This window comes from Lissotriton vulgaris, chromosome 12 (genome assembly GCF_964263255.1).
Source record: "Lissotriton vulgaris chromosome 12, aLisVul1.2, whole genome shotgun sequence".
NCBI classification, from domain to species: Eukaryota; Metazoa; Chordata; class Amphibia; order Caudata; family Salamandridae; genus Lissotriton; species Lissotriton vulgaris.
The window spans coordinates 169537934-169556328 of NC_141700.1; the positions used below are offsets into that span (position 1 = coordinate 169537934).

The 18395-nt window shown below is 46.1% G+C and overlaps 1 protein-coding gene across 3 annotated transcripts in view; it reads right to left on the reverse strand.

Annotated features, from left to right (window-relative positions):
* The window catches only part of ADCY7 (adenylate cyclase 7), a 565990-nt gene that overhangs the window by 127668 nt on the left and 419927 nt on the right, over positions 1–18395 (reverse strand). For all 3 annotated transcript variants that reach the window (XM_086947700.1, XM_086947702.1, XM_086947701.1), the window contains exon 13: positions 11190–11264. In XM_086947700.1, the coding sequence (XP_086803826.1) occupies positions 11190–11264 (75 nt within the window). The remainder of the gene's footprint in view (positions 1–11189; positions 11265–18395) is intronic.

Here is an 18395-nt window from a genome sequence, read left to right on the forward strand (position 1 = left end):
GACTCTCTGCCCATGAAAGGAGACTCGCATCTTTGGACTCTCTGCCCACGGAAGGAGACTCGCATCTCTGGACTTTCTGCCCATGGAAGAAGACTCGCATATCTGGGACTCTCTGCCCTTGGAAGAAGACTCACATCTCTGGACTCTCTGCCCATGAATGGAGAATTGCATCTTTGGGGCTCTCTGCCCATGGAAGGAGACTCGCATCTCTGGGACTCTCTGCCCATAGATGGAGACTTGCATCACTGGGACTCTCTGCCCAAAGATGGAGACTCGCATTTCTGGGACTCTCTACCCATAGATGGAGACTCCCATTTCTGGGACTCTCTGCCCATGGTAGAAGAGCCACATCTATGGGACTCTCTCACATGGATGGAGACTTGCATTGCTGGCACTCTCTGCCCATGTAGAAGAGCCACATCTATGGTACTCTCATCTCTGGGACTCTCTGCCCATGGAAGGAGACCCGCATCTTTGGGACTCTCTGCCCATGGAAGGAGACTCGCATCTCTTGGACTCTCTGCCCATGGAAGGAGACTTGCCTCTCTAGACTCTTTGCCCAAGGATGGTGACTCACATCTCTGGGACTCTCTGCCCACGGAAGGAGACTCACATCTCTAGACTCTCTGCCCATGGATGGTGACTCACATCTCTGGACTCCCTGCCCATGGAAGGAAACTTGCATCAGTGCAACTCTCCGCCCATGGATGGAGACTCGCCTCTCTGGGACTCTCTGCCCGTGGAAGGAGACTCACATCTCTGGACTCTCTGCCCATGGAAGGAGAGTCACATCTCTGGACTCTCTGCCCATGAAAAGAGACTTGCATCTCTGGGACTCTCTGCCCAAGAAAGGAGACTCGCATCTCTGGGACTCTCTGCCCATGGAAAGAGACTCGTCTCTCTGGACTCTCTGCCCATGGAAGGAGACTTGCATCTCTGGGGCTCTATGCCCACGGAAGGAGACTCGCATCTCTGGGACTCTCTGCCCATGGAAAGAGACTCGTCTCTCTAAACTCTCTGCCCATGGATGGTGACTCAGATCTCTGGGTCTGCCCAAGGAAGGAGACTTGCATCTTGGGACTCTCTGCCCACGGAAGGAGACTCGCTCTCTGGACTCTCTGCCCATGGAAGGAGACTTGCATCTCTGGGGCTCTATGCCCACGGAAGGAGACTCTCATCTCTGGGACTCTCTGCCCATGAAAGGAGACACGCATCTCTGTGAATCTCTGCCCACGGAAGGAGACTCGCTCTCTGGACTCTCTGCCCATGGAAGGAGACTTGCATCTCTGGGGCTCTATGCCCACGGAAGGAGACTCGCCTCTCTAGACTCCCTGCCCATGGATGGTGACTCGCATCTCTGGGACTCTCTGCCCATGGAAGGAGACTCGCTCTCTGGACTCTCTGCCCATGGAAGGAGACTCGCATCTCTGGACTTTCTGCCCATGGAAGAAGACTTGCCTCTCTGGACTCTCTGCCCATGGAAGGAGACTCGCATCTCTGGACTTTCTGCCCATGGAAGAAGACTTGCCTCTCTGGACTCTCTGCCCATGAAAGGAGACTCGCATCTTTGGTCTCTCTGCCCACGGAAGGAGACTCGCATCTCTGGACTCTCTGCCCATGGAAGGAGACTCGCATATCTGGGACTCTCTGCCCTTGGAAGAAGACTCGCATCTCTGGACTCTCTGCCCATGAAAGGAGAATTGCATCTTTGGGGCTCTCTGCCCATGGAAGGAGACTCGCATCTCTGGGACTCTCTGCCCATAGATGGAGACTTGCATCACTGGGACTCTCTGCCCATAGATGGAGAATTGCATCTTTGGGGGTCTCTGCCCATGGAAGGAGACTCGCATCTATGGGACTCTCTGCCCACGGAAGGAGACTCTCATCTCTGGGACTCTCTGCCCATGAAAGGAGACTCGCATCTTTGGACTCTCTGCCCACGGAAGGAGACTCGCATCTCTGGGACTCTCTGCCCATGAAAGGAGACACGCATCTCTGTGAATCTCTGCCCACGGAAGGAGACTCGCTCTCTGGACTCTCTATCCATGGAAGGAGACTCGCATCTCTGGGGCTCTCTGCCCACGGAAGGAGACTCATATTAGATTTATACAGATTAAAGAAGAAACTTTTCAGGGAACTCACATGATGATAGAGATATTCCTTAACTTAACTTTCTCTCTGGACTATCGATCCAAATTGCTCGGCTTTCTTCTTCTCCGTCCTGATCCTTCTACTGTGCTTAGCATCACCTCCCACACCTGCATTTGAGCTATGAAATTTGTCAATGCTACAGTTTGGCTGAGGTTTGGCTGCTGAAGGAAAACAATGACAGTAACTAATATCAAGATTTTAAGATGAGGCTCAACGCAGTCCGAGACAATACATCAGTTCTAGAGTAGACCTGAGAAGTGGTCATGAACTGCTGTTTCTAAATGAAGTGAACCCAGAGGAGAAGAGGTAATAAAAGAAGCCGTGTAAGGGGAAGGTCATCTTGAAAGTTCTCAGAGTTGAGGAAAGCTCAGTTCTGGAGAAGGATGTTCCAAATAAGAAGGGTTAACAGAGAAAGATCTGATTAGTACACTGTTGTGAGGGGTCTCCAACGCAGTGCTGTTTTTGCAAGCGGAAGGGTGGTCTGTGCAGGCTTGGTGAAGCAAGGCGAAGGGTGGATTTGAAAATGTGCCTACGGTGGAGGTGCTAAGCCTCCCCTTTACGTCCAGAGGGAGAGGGACAGCTGACAAATCGAAGAAGACGAGATTGCAATACTGAGGACTTTAAAGCGAATGGAAGGAGTAATCCAGGAGGGCCCAGGAAAGGCGCATGCAGCAGCCCAGTTTTCTGACCATCGGTGTGTTAATCACTGCGCTGGAGAAGTGAAAGGCAGGTGACATTTGCGGATGTTAGAATGGTGGTTAAACAAGTGGCTGAAGGCAGAGGTAATGAGGGACACATTTTGCTGCAGAAGTGAACCCCAAGATCGTACGAAGATTGTAGAGCATGGGAAAGGCATGGACGATAAAATGGCTTTGGGTGCAGCGCTTAACAGGAAATGAAAGATTCTGGCATATGGGACACTGTCAAAACATGACGGACAACCCAGGCACTGCATTACAAGTGCCAGAGGTAGACGGGATGTCCGCCATGTTGGCAATGGAGTATCCCATCTGCCAAAGTCTAAATGAAGCCCTTGGTCTTAAAGATTAGCAGTTGATATGAGCTCGAAATGTTTTCAATTCTGAGCCCCAACATACAGGACTATACAGCTGGTCGGCACTCAAGAATATCTCAAAATGACGTAATCTGGAAAAAAGGGTTTTAGCGATGTTTGCTGTTCCCAATGATCAAATACTGAAAAAAAATCTACACTACAGAACGGCTAATATTTTCATTAATTACATGATACGAGAAACCATGTTTTAAAAAATAATAGCTTCCAGTCTGGGTGCCCCCACAATACAGCGCAATCACATTTTGCACTTGACAATGATTAACATCCCGCCAAGCCAGGAACAGGAAGCTGTAACATGGCTGATAAGCGTACTCCAGAGGCTTTCAAACCCAAGGCAGGCAGGCAGGCAATCGACGTCATCAGCTGCGATGTGCCTCACCATTGGCGACGGGGTGCTACAGCGCTGCGCTGGGGTTATTTATAGGATCCAAACACCCTTTCACGAAAACATGACAGGGCCGTGTGATGACGCATCATTGTTTAGGGGAAAAGGAATACAGGTTATCATGTAAGCACATCTTGTGCTCCTGACGCAGGCGCGCCGCGGTGTGCTGTTTTTAATAGGTAAAGTGTGGATCTGACCTGTTTAGAAAACAATGTACGAAAAATCATGGGGTTGCCTCTGACGTAATCCAATGTGTACATACATCGGCTGCTGAGATGGAAAAGCGCGCTTGAATTCACTCGGCAGGGGTAAAAGACAGAACCACATAAGTTTGATCAAGTGTCTAAAAATCTCACATTCCCAGTGTCTGAAAATGACCCAAAAAACCTACTGAGGCCCAGGATGGGACGGGGATAGAAAGGCCCAGGCAACAAAATGAAAGTTGACCCCATTAGCGAATCAGAGAGCAAAAAAAACACATTTGCACATTGGGTCAGTTCTGCACGTGTACACATACACTATGTAGGTGTTTTGCAAGGTATGAAGACTGTATGCATGTGGGCTTGCTGCAGGCAATGTTGTGGTAATATCAGGGAAATCAACTGTAAAAACGGGCCCACCAGACCATAAACATGCCTGCAAACTGCCAAAAAAGGCCTACACACCGATCAGTCGGACCAGTGTTTCTGGCAGTGCCAGCTGCCCTACAGTGCAGTCCGACCATGCTCAGCCCTCTTAACGGTTGGTAAGCCCTGACACTGGAAGGTGCCATATTTACCAGGAGTGGTAGTGTCTTCCCATTTGGGATGCACAGCTTGGTAACAACGTAATACTGTAATTGTCACCCACTCCGAGCTGTAAAAACTCAGAAAGCTGCAGTGCTTCCCTGCAGGATCGGCCTATACCAAACACTATACCCAGCACCAAAATAAAAGTGGATCCCATTAGCGAATTAGGGAGGTAAAAAAAAAAAGTCATCCACATTTGCACATTGGGGCAGTTCTGAACTCGGCACATGCACACATTATATAAGTGTTTGCAAGGTGTGGGAAGCTTCTTCCCTGTGTGGGCCTGTTAGGGGCAAGTAGTACCAAGCAGTGCCATATCTAGGGCAGTGCAAACGGTACGATCCACTGGGCGCTGACCTGTGGACGGGGCGCTGACCTCTTTGGGGGGTGGGGGGAGGGTGCTGGGTTTAGCAATAACTTATGATTGGACAGATAGGGGCCATTTTGCCCTGTGATGGTGAAGGAATCTGAGGAGGCAGTCATAGGGGGTGGGGGCGCCATAAATGATTGACGCATTGGGCGCCACCAGCGTTGAAGCCGGCCCTGGTACCAAGTGCGTGACCCTGTGCCTGAGCAACACTGGCCAATATGCCCGGCAACTCTCCTAATTGCACCCCATCTTCTCTAAATGTATTCCTGTGCTATCTGCAGTATCTCCTTCTCTTGGGTAGACCCAATCACCCTTAAAGTGGGGCGTCTGTTTATCTCCTTGGGTTGCAGCAGCATAAATGGCGTCCTTGATTTTGTATAATCCTTTTTATGAGGGGCACCAGTCAATTTCTTAGCATTGCTGCACACCCAGTTCTAGACCTCACGACACCTGTCTGTGTGTGTGGTGGTTGTTCACTTTTCATGGGATATAGTCTTCTGCTCCTGGGTGAACTCCATAGACAAATATATTATCAGCTAATGCGGATTTCTTGGTTTCGTTCTACGGTTTGTGTAGTCTGGACGTCTTTTATTTCACTTTAGGCTAAACCAAAACAAGTATGAAAATGGGAGAACTGGGTCAGTTGGCGGCCTTTTTTTTGGAATAGGGCTGTCTTAAATGACGCCAGTATCTATCTGAAAGCGAAGTAGCCCGGTCGTACCATGAGGAACTACTGGGTATCACACATCGCCATTGTCTTGTCGTCAACTCTTGAGCCATTATCCAATTTCTCAAAAGTTTGTGATCACGCAAATGCCTGGAAGCCATTTGTTGCCTCGTATATTACAGTGCTACGAGTTATATGATTTCTAGGAGCTGTTATAAGGAGAGGATACAATTGTTTTTTCTACTGTATAATCGTCATAACTGAATTTGGTATCTTTTAATTGTATTTTTACACCTGATTAGGATGCTTCACAAGCTCCTATGTAAACTTTGTCTTGATGAGGCCATAAATCACTGGCTGAAATACCTCGACACCTTTAACGCTTGAGGAGTTCACTCTGAAAATACAAGAGGTACAGTGGCGGCTCCTCCACTAAAGCGGAGGTGCGTCGCCCCACTGCTCTATGAGCAGTGCAAAGGAAAAAAAAGTATAATAACAGAACGTTATTATCATTTTATTTTTATTATGGAGCCAGGTTAGGGCGGGGTGGGGCTGGGCTTATGTCAGAGGGAGGACGAGTGGTTGGTGCACCATCAGTGCGCATGGCGATTTGGCATTCCGTCTTGAGCCGGCCAAACCATCATGCGCACTTAGCATGTTCTCCACATGGCTGTATTGCACAGCCTGGGTGGAGAAGATGCATAGGCTCCCATTCCCTGTCTGAGCACCCAACCAGGCCACTCAGACCAATCACGACGCTACTATCATGAGGCTGACAGCAGTGTTGTAATTGGCAACGGGATTCTGGGAGCCTGAGTGCTGCCGGGAGCCAGGAAAACAGGGAGGATGGAGGAGAGACGGAGGCTGGCAACCAGCAGGTAAGTCTTCTTTTTTTTCTCCTTTGTTTTTTTTCTAAACCCACCCCTGCCTCCCCACCACCGTTCCCTACTAGCCACCACTGCAAGTGGCATATAAGGATTGATTACATCCTTATCAGACGCTGGCCTATGAATTTTACCTTTGGAGTATCATTTTTCAAACATCCTCAGGGTGTATAAATGACACAATTTATGTGCATACACCCCCGTAAATGCTTACAATGGACTGTGTCACATTTTGCACATAGTGTTTACATACACGGTATGCACTTTAACGCCTTAACCGCGGCGGTTTTTCCGCCGCGGTGCGGGCATTCTATTAGGTGGGCGGGGCTGCGTCGGCCAACGGCCGACGGCAGCACAAGCGAGGTAGTGCTCCCGTCGGCCAACGGCAGCACGCAAGGGGTTAATAAGGTTAACAGTTGTATTTTGAAAAAATTTAAAAATAAATGAGCAATGAATTTCAAAAGGTAACTAACGTTTGCCTATTATACAAGATAAAGTGATACTTTATGTTCTGTCATTGCCATGGGGAGAGTAGGAGAAATAATTGTCGTAAAGAAAAGTCAATACAATTGAGCAAAAATGATGGGTACATTCTTGTGTTAAGTTAAAGGCCGTTAGGTGTGATCTTTCCCTTAGGGAACCACACTTTTTATACATAGATGCGAGCCCACGTTCCAGGGGATTATTCGGGCTCCTGATTTCTTGGGACAATGCGTCTTCTTCTGGTGGGTGGAACACATCTGTGATGTTTGCTTTTTTCCCTGTGACATAGCATCTCTGATTCCATGTGCCTGTTGGAACTATTCATTTTACTGTGGGAGAATAACTTCTTCCACTTTGTGGATCTGATAGACCCATGCACATGGGGTGGTTCTTCATTTTTCATTTGAGACAACATTTTGCGTTCCTGCGACCCCCATAGACTAATGTATGAATAGTCACTGTTTATTTCTGAGGGCATACCATCCCCAATCCTGGGTGGAGGCCATGGACCCATGTAGAAGTGGTATCTGTTCATATTTCCAAGGACACAGATCTTCCACTTGTGTGGAAGCCCCTTAGACATATTTAAAAATTGCGTCTGGGACTTAACCTTCTCTAATCCTGGGTGGCCCTCATAGTTACCCAATTTCAAAGGGTTCCCAAATCGATGTAGAAGACCAACAAACAAAAATGTCTCTGGATTTTTGTGGCACATAGCATCTCTGCTCCCGACTGGACCCAATAGATTCAATTAATTAGGATATATGTTGATATCATTGAGTCACGCCATCCTAGGTGTAGCTATCAGACGGGTAGCTCTTCACACAGTCATCATAAAAAATAATGCTGAGAAATACATTAAGGAACATAAGTAAGCATATTCGAACACAATTCTATCTGTTCTACTTACTTCAGCTTCATGCCATGCCTAGGCCCCCACACATTTTCTTCAAAATGTTAGGGGCACACATTAATTTCACAGACACACCAAAACGCTTCCCAGATAGGTCACACCATGAAACATAGTCTCTGCTTACCATGCAAAACAAACTGAGTAGCTTCTTACTTGGCTATCCAGAAAAGTATCTGATACCTCACTAGAGGAAAGAAATTGAAATAGAAATGCTACAATACAATGCAATTATAAAGACTAAAAATGCTAATGCCCGGGTTTGGTGCTCAAAATAGTACCTGCGTGTGGGAGTATTGCAAAATATTGATATTGAGGGGTAGAAATGGAATGAAACATGTAACGTCTGGTACAATAATTTTGTCACACTCTTAAGTCTCATGCAGGAATGCAAAAACGTTAGTTTGAAGTTTGACGTTGTACAGTGTAAATCCTGAATCACAGCATGGGGCTGGTCCTCAAAACTATTTGCTCCTGAAGGTCTTCTTACATGTGAAAATAACATGTTTTATTGATAGTAAAGAAGACAACTCTACTTCTCAAGACCAGAAACACTCCCTGCACCTTATACAGACTTGGATGTTCAGCACCTACCTGGAGTTCAACCCCACCAAAACAACATTTCTGCTTTTTACCAGGAACAACCAACAACAACTGGTCCAAACCTTGATCAACTGCATGAATCCCGAAGGATTCAAACCCAAAATTTCACCAAGTGCTAAATTACATGGATTCAGCCTGGCCGCCGACCTCACCCTCAAGGAATACATTGCAAAGAAAACCAAGACATCCTGGTATCAGAATTCTGTGCTAAAGAAAGTAGAATCATTCCTCCTAGAAAGTGACTTTAGTACAACATCCTACACATTGTAGCATGCCTCACCGATTGCCTGATGAAATATGACCAGATCACCCCTTCCCTGAAGGAACTTTACCTGCTCCTGTTGCAGCTATGAGTCATCTTTCTAACCAGTTGCATCAGCTTAAAAAAGCCATCATGACCAGCACCCCATTTATTAGGCTACAGAGCTCACCATCACAGGTGGCTCTCGGCACACCCACAGCCAGATCATCATTAGACATCAAAATGAAAAAGTGCAGAAAGAAAAACAAACAACAAGCCTCGTCCATCTATGTGCCTAGGATCTGGAGTGACATCCCCAGATCTATCAGCATGACCTAATCCCACTCTCAGAACATGGCCACACCTCCAGTCACTAAATGACTGTGGGCCCGATTCACAGAATGAACTTAAGACTAAATCCTAAACTTACTACTATTTGGTATTCACAGAATGCACTTACTACTTTCGGGATTCACAGAGTGAACTTACTACTTTCGGGATTTACAGAATGAACTTACTACTTTCATTATTCACAGAATAGATTTAAGACTACTAACTTTACGTCCGCACTCGGGCCGGAAATTCCGGCCCAGAGGCGGAGTTTCCGGCCCGGAGGCGGAGCTTCTGACTTGGGGACGGAGCTTGCGGCCCGGAGGCGGAGCTTACGGCCCAGAGGTGGAGATTTCAGCCATGGCTAAATCCCCACCTCCGAGCCGGAAGCTCTGCCTCCAAGCCACAAGCTCCGCCTCCGGCCCAGAATTTCCACCAACGAGGCCGCAAGCTCCGCCCCCAAGCCGGAAGCTCTGCCTCTGGGCCGGAAACTCCACCTCCGTCCCGGAATTTCCGGCCCGAGTACGGACGTAAAGTTAGTAGTCTTAAATCTATTCTGTGAATACCGAAAGTAGTAAGTTCACTCTGTGAATCCCGAAAGTAGTAAGTGCATTCTGTGAATACCAAATAATAGTAAGTTTAGGATTTAGTCTTAAATTCATTCTGTGAATCGGGCCCTCCTTCTTTGCCTTTGACTTTCTTCACTTCTCCTTTGGGTTTGTGCTATAAAAACACCACAAAAGTACATTTCCAGTTCCTAAAAACTAAACTCTCACCTACACTTTCTTGTGAGTAAATCTCCTACAAACATAGTTGTTTGTGAGTATTCACAAGTCTTTTCTCAGCCCATTCGTACCCTGGAAAAAGTCACAATGTACCCTTGTCAAGTATAGGAACTGGAAGGGAATATCGCTAGAATTGGTGTAGGTGTATTAGAAGTGTGTGTTTGGGAAAATACAAAAACATTAAAGTGCAATTGAACTAATGCATAAGCATTTTCCATGTCATTTTCATACTAGATACAATTAAGGATGGAGAAAGTGGGAAATGTCAACAGCTGTTTGATTTCTGGGTGTAATGGTATGGAAGTCTGAGCATTGTAAAAGGAGGACACATGTAGACTTAGATGACCTTTCATTAGCAAGACCTTTATTGGTTGAGCGCCCTCTCACAGAGTGAAAGAATTTCTCTTACTTTATGTCAATGTCCCACTTTTACAGGTTCAGAGCATCACTAAAAGATTTGTCTTCCACTTATCCCTTAGAATATCATTGATATCCTCAACCATCTTCCTGCATAACACTCTTAGATTTGGTCTAGTCCCAAGAGGCCATTCATATATAAATGGAATACTTCTAGTAAAAATGCCTTCCAGCATATTACAGCACACAACAGGTGCTTAGGTTAATAAAGTTAACAATGTGTTTGTTTACTCATTCAATCAGCAGCATGTTTTAAAAAGAAATGGATGTGTCACCTCGCCTACATGGTATGGTGGCATGCTTCATCATCAATTACCTTTTCACACCAAGGTAGGTAGATAACACCTTGGCAGACCCAAGAAATGGTTGAGAGTTCAGATAAAATTACCAGGATATTTGTAGGGATCCAGATTCCTGTGAAAACATGGGATGTTCCCCTATGAGATATTCCACTTTAATGATTGGAGACCCAAAAATAATTAAAATATCAATACTGTGGGTGTTAGATGAGATATAATGAACCATCCGTCCACTTTATACTTGCAGCCTTTTCCTATGCCTCTATGGGTTAACAGCTTTTGTGAGGGCGTTAACTAATGTAGGTATCCTTGCATCTATTTCTCTCAAAACACACAGCACACTAAGGAATGCTAAACATTAAACCTGAATTACTGTTTTTTGAAGACCCTTCTCTATGGGTTATTACTGCATCATGGACCTTATGGGGATGCTCCGCCCTGTAGTCACGCACTGATCAAGGATTAGGAACCTCGGAACACCTACCAATCCCACATCAGTTCTATTGGAAGACAACATACGATCACAAAGTTTCATTGTACAGATTCCAAAAGGCTTATGGGTAAAAGATGTATGCTGAAATAGATACATGGGGTTCAACCAGAACTAATTTCAGTCTCAACATTTGCAGTCAAGAAGTAATTTACTTGTATACATTTTCTCTATCAGAAACATGAAAAGCTTTATTTTTTACCTCACTCTATCTCACAAGATTCTAGCACTAAGAAGCATTTGCGAAACATATGTAAAATGGTTTTAACTGATATATGGAGTCTCAACCTACGAGAAAATAGTTGACATACTTAGCTGAACTGAGACCATCAATAGCCATTTTCATCTTGTCGTGTAGGCCATCTTCTATCTTCTGAGATGCATTTCTAAGGGAAAATACAGAGAGTATAATTGTTGAATTGTATCCCCATCTCACTGCTGTTTTCAAGAACTGCAAATCCCCCAAGTGTCTGGGATCTAGGAAGGTATTTCAGACACACCTGGCTTTATTTTTCAAAATACATTCTCAGACATGCTCATAAATGCAAAACACTCCAAGAAAGACAAGGCGACCTTTGTTTGCTGTTTATGCTGTGCCTGGTTTTCGCCTTCATCTGTCCCTGACATCGCTGGAATCCCTCTTCACCTGCTCTGGGTCCCCGCTGCATGCCTCCCGCCTCCCACTGCTACTCTTGAATAACAGCACCGAGTGGCCGCCGAGTGGAGAGGGGGCCTCTGCAGCGAGGGGACTCCATCTACCATCAGCCTTTGCGGCCGGAGCCGCACCTGGGGAGCATCGCGCATAAATTACCGCACTACCTCCGGTGGAGTGGGCGACCTTTGTTTGCTGTTTATGCTGTGCCTGGTTTTCGCCTTCATCTGTCCCTGACATCGCTGGAATCCCTCTTCACCTGCTCTGGGTCCCCGCTGCATGCCTCCCGCCTCCCACTGCTACTCTTGAATAACAGCACCGAGTGGCCGCCGAGTGGAGAGGGGGCCTCTGCAGCGAGGGGACTCCATCTACCATCAGCCTTTGCGGCCGGAGCCGCACCTGGGGAGCATCGCGCCAAGCGGCGCATAAATTACCGCACTACCTCCGGTGGAGTGGGCGACCTTTGTTTGCTGTTTATGCTGTGCCTGGTTTTCGCCTTCATCTGTCCCTGACATCGCTGGAATCCCTCTTCACCTGCTCTGGGTCCCCGCTGCATGCCTCCCGCCTCCCACTGCTACTCTTGAATAACAGCACCGAGTGGCCGCCGAGTGGAGAGGGGGCCTCTGCAGCGAGGGGACTCCATCTACCATCAGCCTTTGCGGCCGGAGCCGCACCTGGGGAGCATCGCGCCAAGCGGCGCATAAATTACCGCACTACCTCCGGTGGAGTGGGCGACCTTTGTTTGCTGTTTATGCTGTGCCTGGTTTTCGCCTTCATCTGTCCCTGACATCGCTGGAATCCCTCTTCACCTGCTCTGGGTCCCCGCTGCATGCCTCCCGCCTCCCACTGCTACTCTTGAATAACAGCACCGAGTGGCCGCCGAGTGGAGAGGGGGCCTCTGCAGCGAGGGGACTCCATCTACCATCAGCCTTTGCGGCCGGAGCCGCACCTGGGGAGCATCGCGCCAAGCGGCGCATAAATTACCGCACTACCTCCCGCGTCGCGGGACCGCGCGCGGGACTAGCCGGGCTAAGCCCGGGCAAAGGGCGGGCCCTCTACGGCCCTCATCGGCCAGAGGAGGCCGGGCTGGGCCAGAGGTCCTGGTTCCCGACTTCTGTAAGTTGTGCTTTGATTCTTTATATAGTCCGCCTCTACCTTTCACTGTATGATGGCTACAGCTGCTACCAGCCCTGCTATTGCGGGAGTAGATAAAAATGGGGGTACGCTAAATCGAACCCTGGACGATTACTTTCTTAAACCCACTCCTGAGGGTAACAAGGAGCTGTTGCTAGCTGAGAGGAGGGCAGATCGCCGTCGCTCAATAGAACGTATCAAAAACAGAACATTTTCTGAACCCATATTGTCTGTTACTCTGGACGACGACCTGATCACCACAACAGCAGATAATACATCATTAACTGCCAGTGTAACCCTGCTCCTTCAAGAATGTTTAGCCCCAGCCGTGTCACCTACTCAAACTCAACAAGACTCACCAACTGTGACTAATGCCCTTAAAAGCACTTCCAAGATTTTGATTTCACCTACAATTAGACCTGGCAAGGTTGTAAGAGGCAAAAGCTTGAGGTCACTGCCACATACAATGCATGGGCCCCCACCATCTAAAAGGAGACGGAAAACAACAACTGCGAATAAGTCCAAATTAAGTCACACTGAGTTTGACAAAAAGGCGAACATTGCTGCTATAACGTCATCGGGAGATCCAGTTACTAATCAAGTAACAGCAGCTATCTCTACTACCCTAACATCGCCATCTCAAGTAACTATAGTACCAGATATTATTCATACCCAAATGGAAGAAGATTCACAATCGGCTTCTCCTAAGTCGCTTTTGGATAACATTGAGCTGATTGTACGTAGTTACATGCTTGCACTGGCAGAAAGATTTAAGGGGATGGAGTTAAGGCTAGGTAAAATAGAGGGGGATCTGACTGCACTAGGGAATTTTGTACGGTCACAAAGGCCCTCAAAAGTGCAACAACAAAAAGTTATCACAACAACACACTCCCTTTCAAAAAATGTTGTGGTCTCTACACCCCCTACATCCATTACTGGTAATAGCCAGGCAGCAGTAGCAATCCCAGCTGCCTCTAACCGATTGCATGCGGCCGTGATAATACCTGATGGCAATATTCCTAATAAATCTCTGTCAACAGATTCAACAGCAGTCCAGGGTAGACCAACCACTATAACATCAAATAGTAATGCTGTTACTTCAGCTAACATCTTGACCAGGGAACCTAGTAGTATCCTCCCAGATAGACTCCCTAGACCCGATGGGAAAGAGATTATCCGGGGGAGAGGGGGTCAGTCTAGGAGACCGCCTATGGAACTCCCACCGGAAGCACTACCGTATGTGGTGGTACTCACCGGGGTCCCCGAACTGCCAAATGGAAAAAGAGAGGGATACTCTCAATTAAAAAATAAAAGAATGCACTGGCTCTCTCTGTACAGACCAAAACCCAACCTGGTAAATGGCGAAATAGTCCATGTCCGTCGCCTGTCTTGGTTGGGGGGCAGAGCGAAGGATATAGGGGGTGGCGTTGTGGTTATAAACTTCAGGGACAGAAAAGCAGTTCACCATATTCTGAATTGGCCATTCGGCAATGAAAATAATTGCATTGTACCACGTCCCCTGACGTACTTTTACCCCAGATCCACTGTATTTCCCCCACAATATTTACCTAATAATACCTATCTCACCTCCCAATTCCTCAATAGGGAGTCTGCCCTGAATCCGGCATATATGCACCATCTAGCTCCAACACCTGCAGTGCAAGGGTGGAATACCATACCATTAAACCATAAAATAGGAGCTAATGGTAATATGTCACATTTGATGCCATTTACTCCTCTAGAGCTCTCTAATAGGTTCGAGGCCTTCAGTGGCCTGGAGGAATGCGACTGATGTTTAAGGTGTGTTGAGGGCACGGGGGGGGGGGGGGGTGAAAACGTCCCATGCACTATAAGGTCACATGAAGAGATGGGTATTTGTTGCTATGAAACAGAAACACATACTGCTGTTACATATGCTGATAAGAATAGTAGTTCCCCTGTTGTATTATCCACAGTGTCTTCTGGGAATAACGAGGTGTCTTTAATGCTTTTACCCGCTATGAGGCCAGAAAGTAGCGACTATGAAAGTGATGTTGATAAAGGTGCATGTATGATAGGTTGCCACAAAAACCACCCCAGTATGTCACTGTTAACTTTGGACTCTCATTCTAAAACTGATAATTTCTCTGCCTTGTATGGGGCTTTTGATCCTATTTTAGAGCACCCAGAACCGGTTGTAGCAAGCATCGTGGACTTGGGGGACACAAATATAGAGATACCTACCCCAATATCCGCTCCATTTATCAGAGAAATTTTTACATGCCCAGCATCTGATGATTGTGTGAGCCTAATCTCGTGGAATATAGCTGGTTTGGCCGATAAGATACGTGACCCAGTCTGGTTATCATTTATCAAAAAATTTAGTATTGTGTGCCTTCAAGAGACTTGGTTGGAGGATAAAAACGTCCACATTGAAGGTTTCTTAAGCTTCATTATCCCAGCGGTTGCCTCGAGTAGGGGCAGAGCAAAGGGTGGTCTGGCCACCTTTATTAACTTGGGCTTGCTCTGCAAAGTAAGCAACTGTCACAATGATAACTTGAACATCCAGATGCTTGACTTAAAATATGGCAAGAATGTTTTGACCCTGGTTAACTTTTATAATGCTAACAGCAGTAATGGTGATTGTAACATTGCATCCCTAACAGATTTAATGAGTAAAAATGCATACACTGTATCGCGGCACCTGTTGATAGTAGGTGATTTTAATGTTCACCCATGCGGTAACCCAGGCTCTACCCCAATGGGCTCCTTGGGATGTAATAGTGTTGAAGGTTTCCACTTCTCTCATACTAGGGGAGGTAAGAACTTAAATGACTTAGTGACTGATAATAACTTGACTGTAGCTATGTCTTTGGTTCCTGATACAAAAAGTTTTGACACTCCGACCTTCAAAGGACACGGGCAGGGATCCTTTATTGATCATATAATAGTATCTTCTGATATTGTACAATGGGTCTCGCACTTTACTATCCTTTTCAGTGTTTATAGTGACCATAACCCCCTAGTTATTAGTTTGGGCGGGTCTCTACTCACAAAACGACTGTCTCGCAATGACCGAGGCACGTTGAGTTGTATAAATGGCAGACGCCGCATTAAATGGACAATGACAAACCAAGACACTTTATACTCCAAAATAAACAGTGCGTGTGAAGAGGAGCTGTCTGCATGTTCATCTTTTGACTCATCCCCCACGAACATTTTGACCGGGTTTGCGGGGTTGGTTTCTAAAATTGGGTCCATGCTAACAGCTCCAACAAAGGGGCAAAGTGGAAAAAATTCAAAATGGTTTGACCAAAATTGCTCAAAGGCAAGTAGGGATCTGAAAAATGCCCTAAAAATCAAACCTAGAGACACTGACATGATAAAAAATCTTCGCCTGGCCTATAGGAAGGCATTAGCCGCTAGAAAAAAGGAAATCAAGGTTATCATCGTAGAATCTCTCCTTGATCCTTCAGTGCTGGGGAACAGCAGCAAGTTCTGGCAAATTATCAACAAACCTTTGTTTGATAACCCTAACGACACAGTTCTTGGTACAAATATTTCAGAGGGGGAGTGGGTGTCCCACTTTAGTACAATTTTTAAGAGTAATGAGCACTGGGCAGAAAATGCTTTTTTAACACCATCTGTGAACCCAATATGCTTTACAGCAAATGAGGTTGCAAGGGGGATAGAAGGTCTAACCAGCAACAAGGCCCCGGGCCCGGATGGACTACCACCGGACCTGTTCAAGTCTAGTACCCCCTTTTGGGCTCCTGTTCTCACGGCTGTAATAAATGCAGCAGTATTAACGGGGTGCCCAAATACGTGGGGTCTATCGACTATAGTCCCCGTTTTTAAAAAGGGCGATCGCAGCAGCCCATTATGTTACAGGCCGATTTCTTTAATAAATTCAGTAGCTAAAGTGGTAGGGGGGGTAATTCTTAACAGGCTATCCACATGGGCTAAAGATAACAACATTCTATCACCTATACAATATGGGTTCAGACCCGGTCATTCGACCATTACACAGTGCCTGAACCTATATTTGATCCTAAGTAAATATACCCTGGCTAGACAAGGAACTGTCTACATGGCATTTATGGACCTGTCGTCCGCTTTTGATTGCGTGGACAGAAGCTTATTATGGGCTACCCTGCTGAGAATGGGTGTAGAGAGGAATCCTGTCAACTTCCTAGCCGATTTGCACTCGGATACAAGAGCCAACGTCCGTTACACCCAAGACCTTAAAGTAACGGACGAATTTAGAATAACCCGGGGAGTTCGACAAGGTTGTATCTTGGCCCCATTCCTCTTTAACCTGTACATTAATGAATTGGAGGAATTTCTTTTAAATACTGAAGCAGATTACCCTCTTGTTGAGCGCAAAGGGGTGCCTGTGTTACTTTATGCAGACGATGCTGTTCTTATATCTAGAACAGCAATTGGTCTTCAGAAATTACTAAATGCCTTCTTCAAATTTATGGAGTCACGTGGCCTAAGCATAAACAACTCCAAGTCCTATGTCATGAAAACAGGAAAGGGTACCCGGAAAACTGTTTCCTTTAGCATAAATGGGGAGAAAATCCCTTCAACTAATTCTTTCTCATACCTTGGGGTCCTCTTAGATCATAAATTATCGTGGGGCCCCGCAGTCTCCAAAAAGAAGGGCGAAACAACACGGGTAAATGCGGCCATTCTTGGCTTTGCAAAAAAAATTGGCAATTGCCCTACGGCCGCATTGCTCAAATTATATCAGGCAAAAAGTGTTGCTGTCGCCTGTTATGGAAGCGAGCTCTGGGGCTATCGTAAGATAAAAGACCTAGAGGTTACAGAAAATAACGTCCTGAAAAAGATACTGAGGCTGCCAAGGGGTACTGGGAACTACTCTGTACATGAGGAGTTGGGGGTCCCCTATTTAAGCGATAGAATAGCAGTAAACCCGGTTTTGTGTTGGTTGAACTGTTGGCTCAATACTGACATTCCACTCACACATGCCCTACTGAAAGAAGCCTTACTGCTAGACGGGAGGTTCAAAGTCCTGTGGGTGAAGTACATAAAGGACTGTTTAACGGCAATTGGCCGCCCTAACTTGTTTTATGCTCCCAACTTGATTACAAAATCCGATGTCATCTCGGTAAAAAATGCCATATTATTGTTAAGATGCACTGACAGAGAAGATGCTGAGATACAGAAGGACAGTGTTAGGAAACACTTACTACTCAAAACCTGTCTACAAATGGAACCTTACCTGACATGGCCTATGAACAGCTATGAACGGTTTTTACTAATAAGGTTCCGTTTTGATCTATATCATCTTCTACTGGCGGTACCAAGTGGGGCTCAACGGGGTGAAGTGTTGCCAGCTTGTGGCTGCGACGGAAAGTCTCCTCAAGATCTGGCGCACTTTCTTTTTATTTGCCCTTATTATACTTAACCGCGGAAACTATATCTTAAACCGTGCCTTAAAAAATTGAATTTTGTACAAATCAAACCTGCACTTTACTACCTACAACTACTGAATAGCGACTGTACCTTATTTGTCTGCAACTTTTTAAAAAAAGCCATCTGTTTTAGGAAAAGTATGGATGGATAATCATGCTGTGAATGTTTTAGGTGTTTTTTTTTCTCTTTTAAACAATATAGTAATTTATGTTTTTAACCAAATACTGCTCATGCTCATAGTGCCCGATGTACCATCTTTCTCTTTGTACTGTATACTGTGTCTCTGATTTGCCACATTAAATTAATTGTT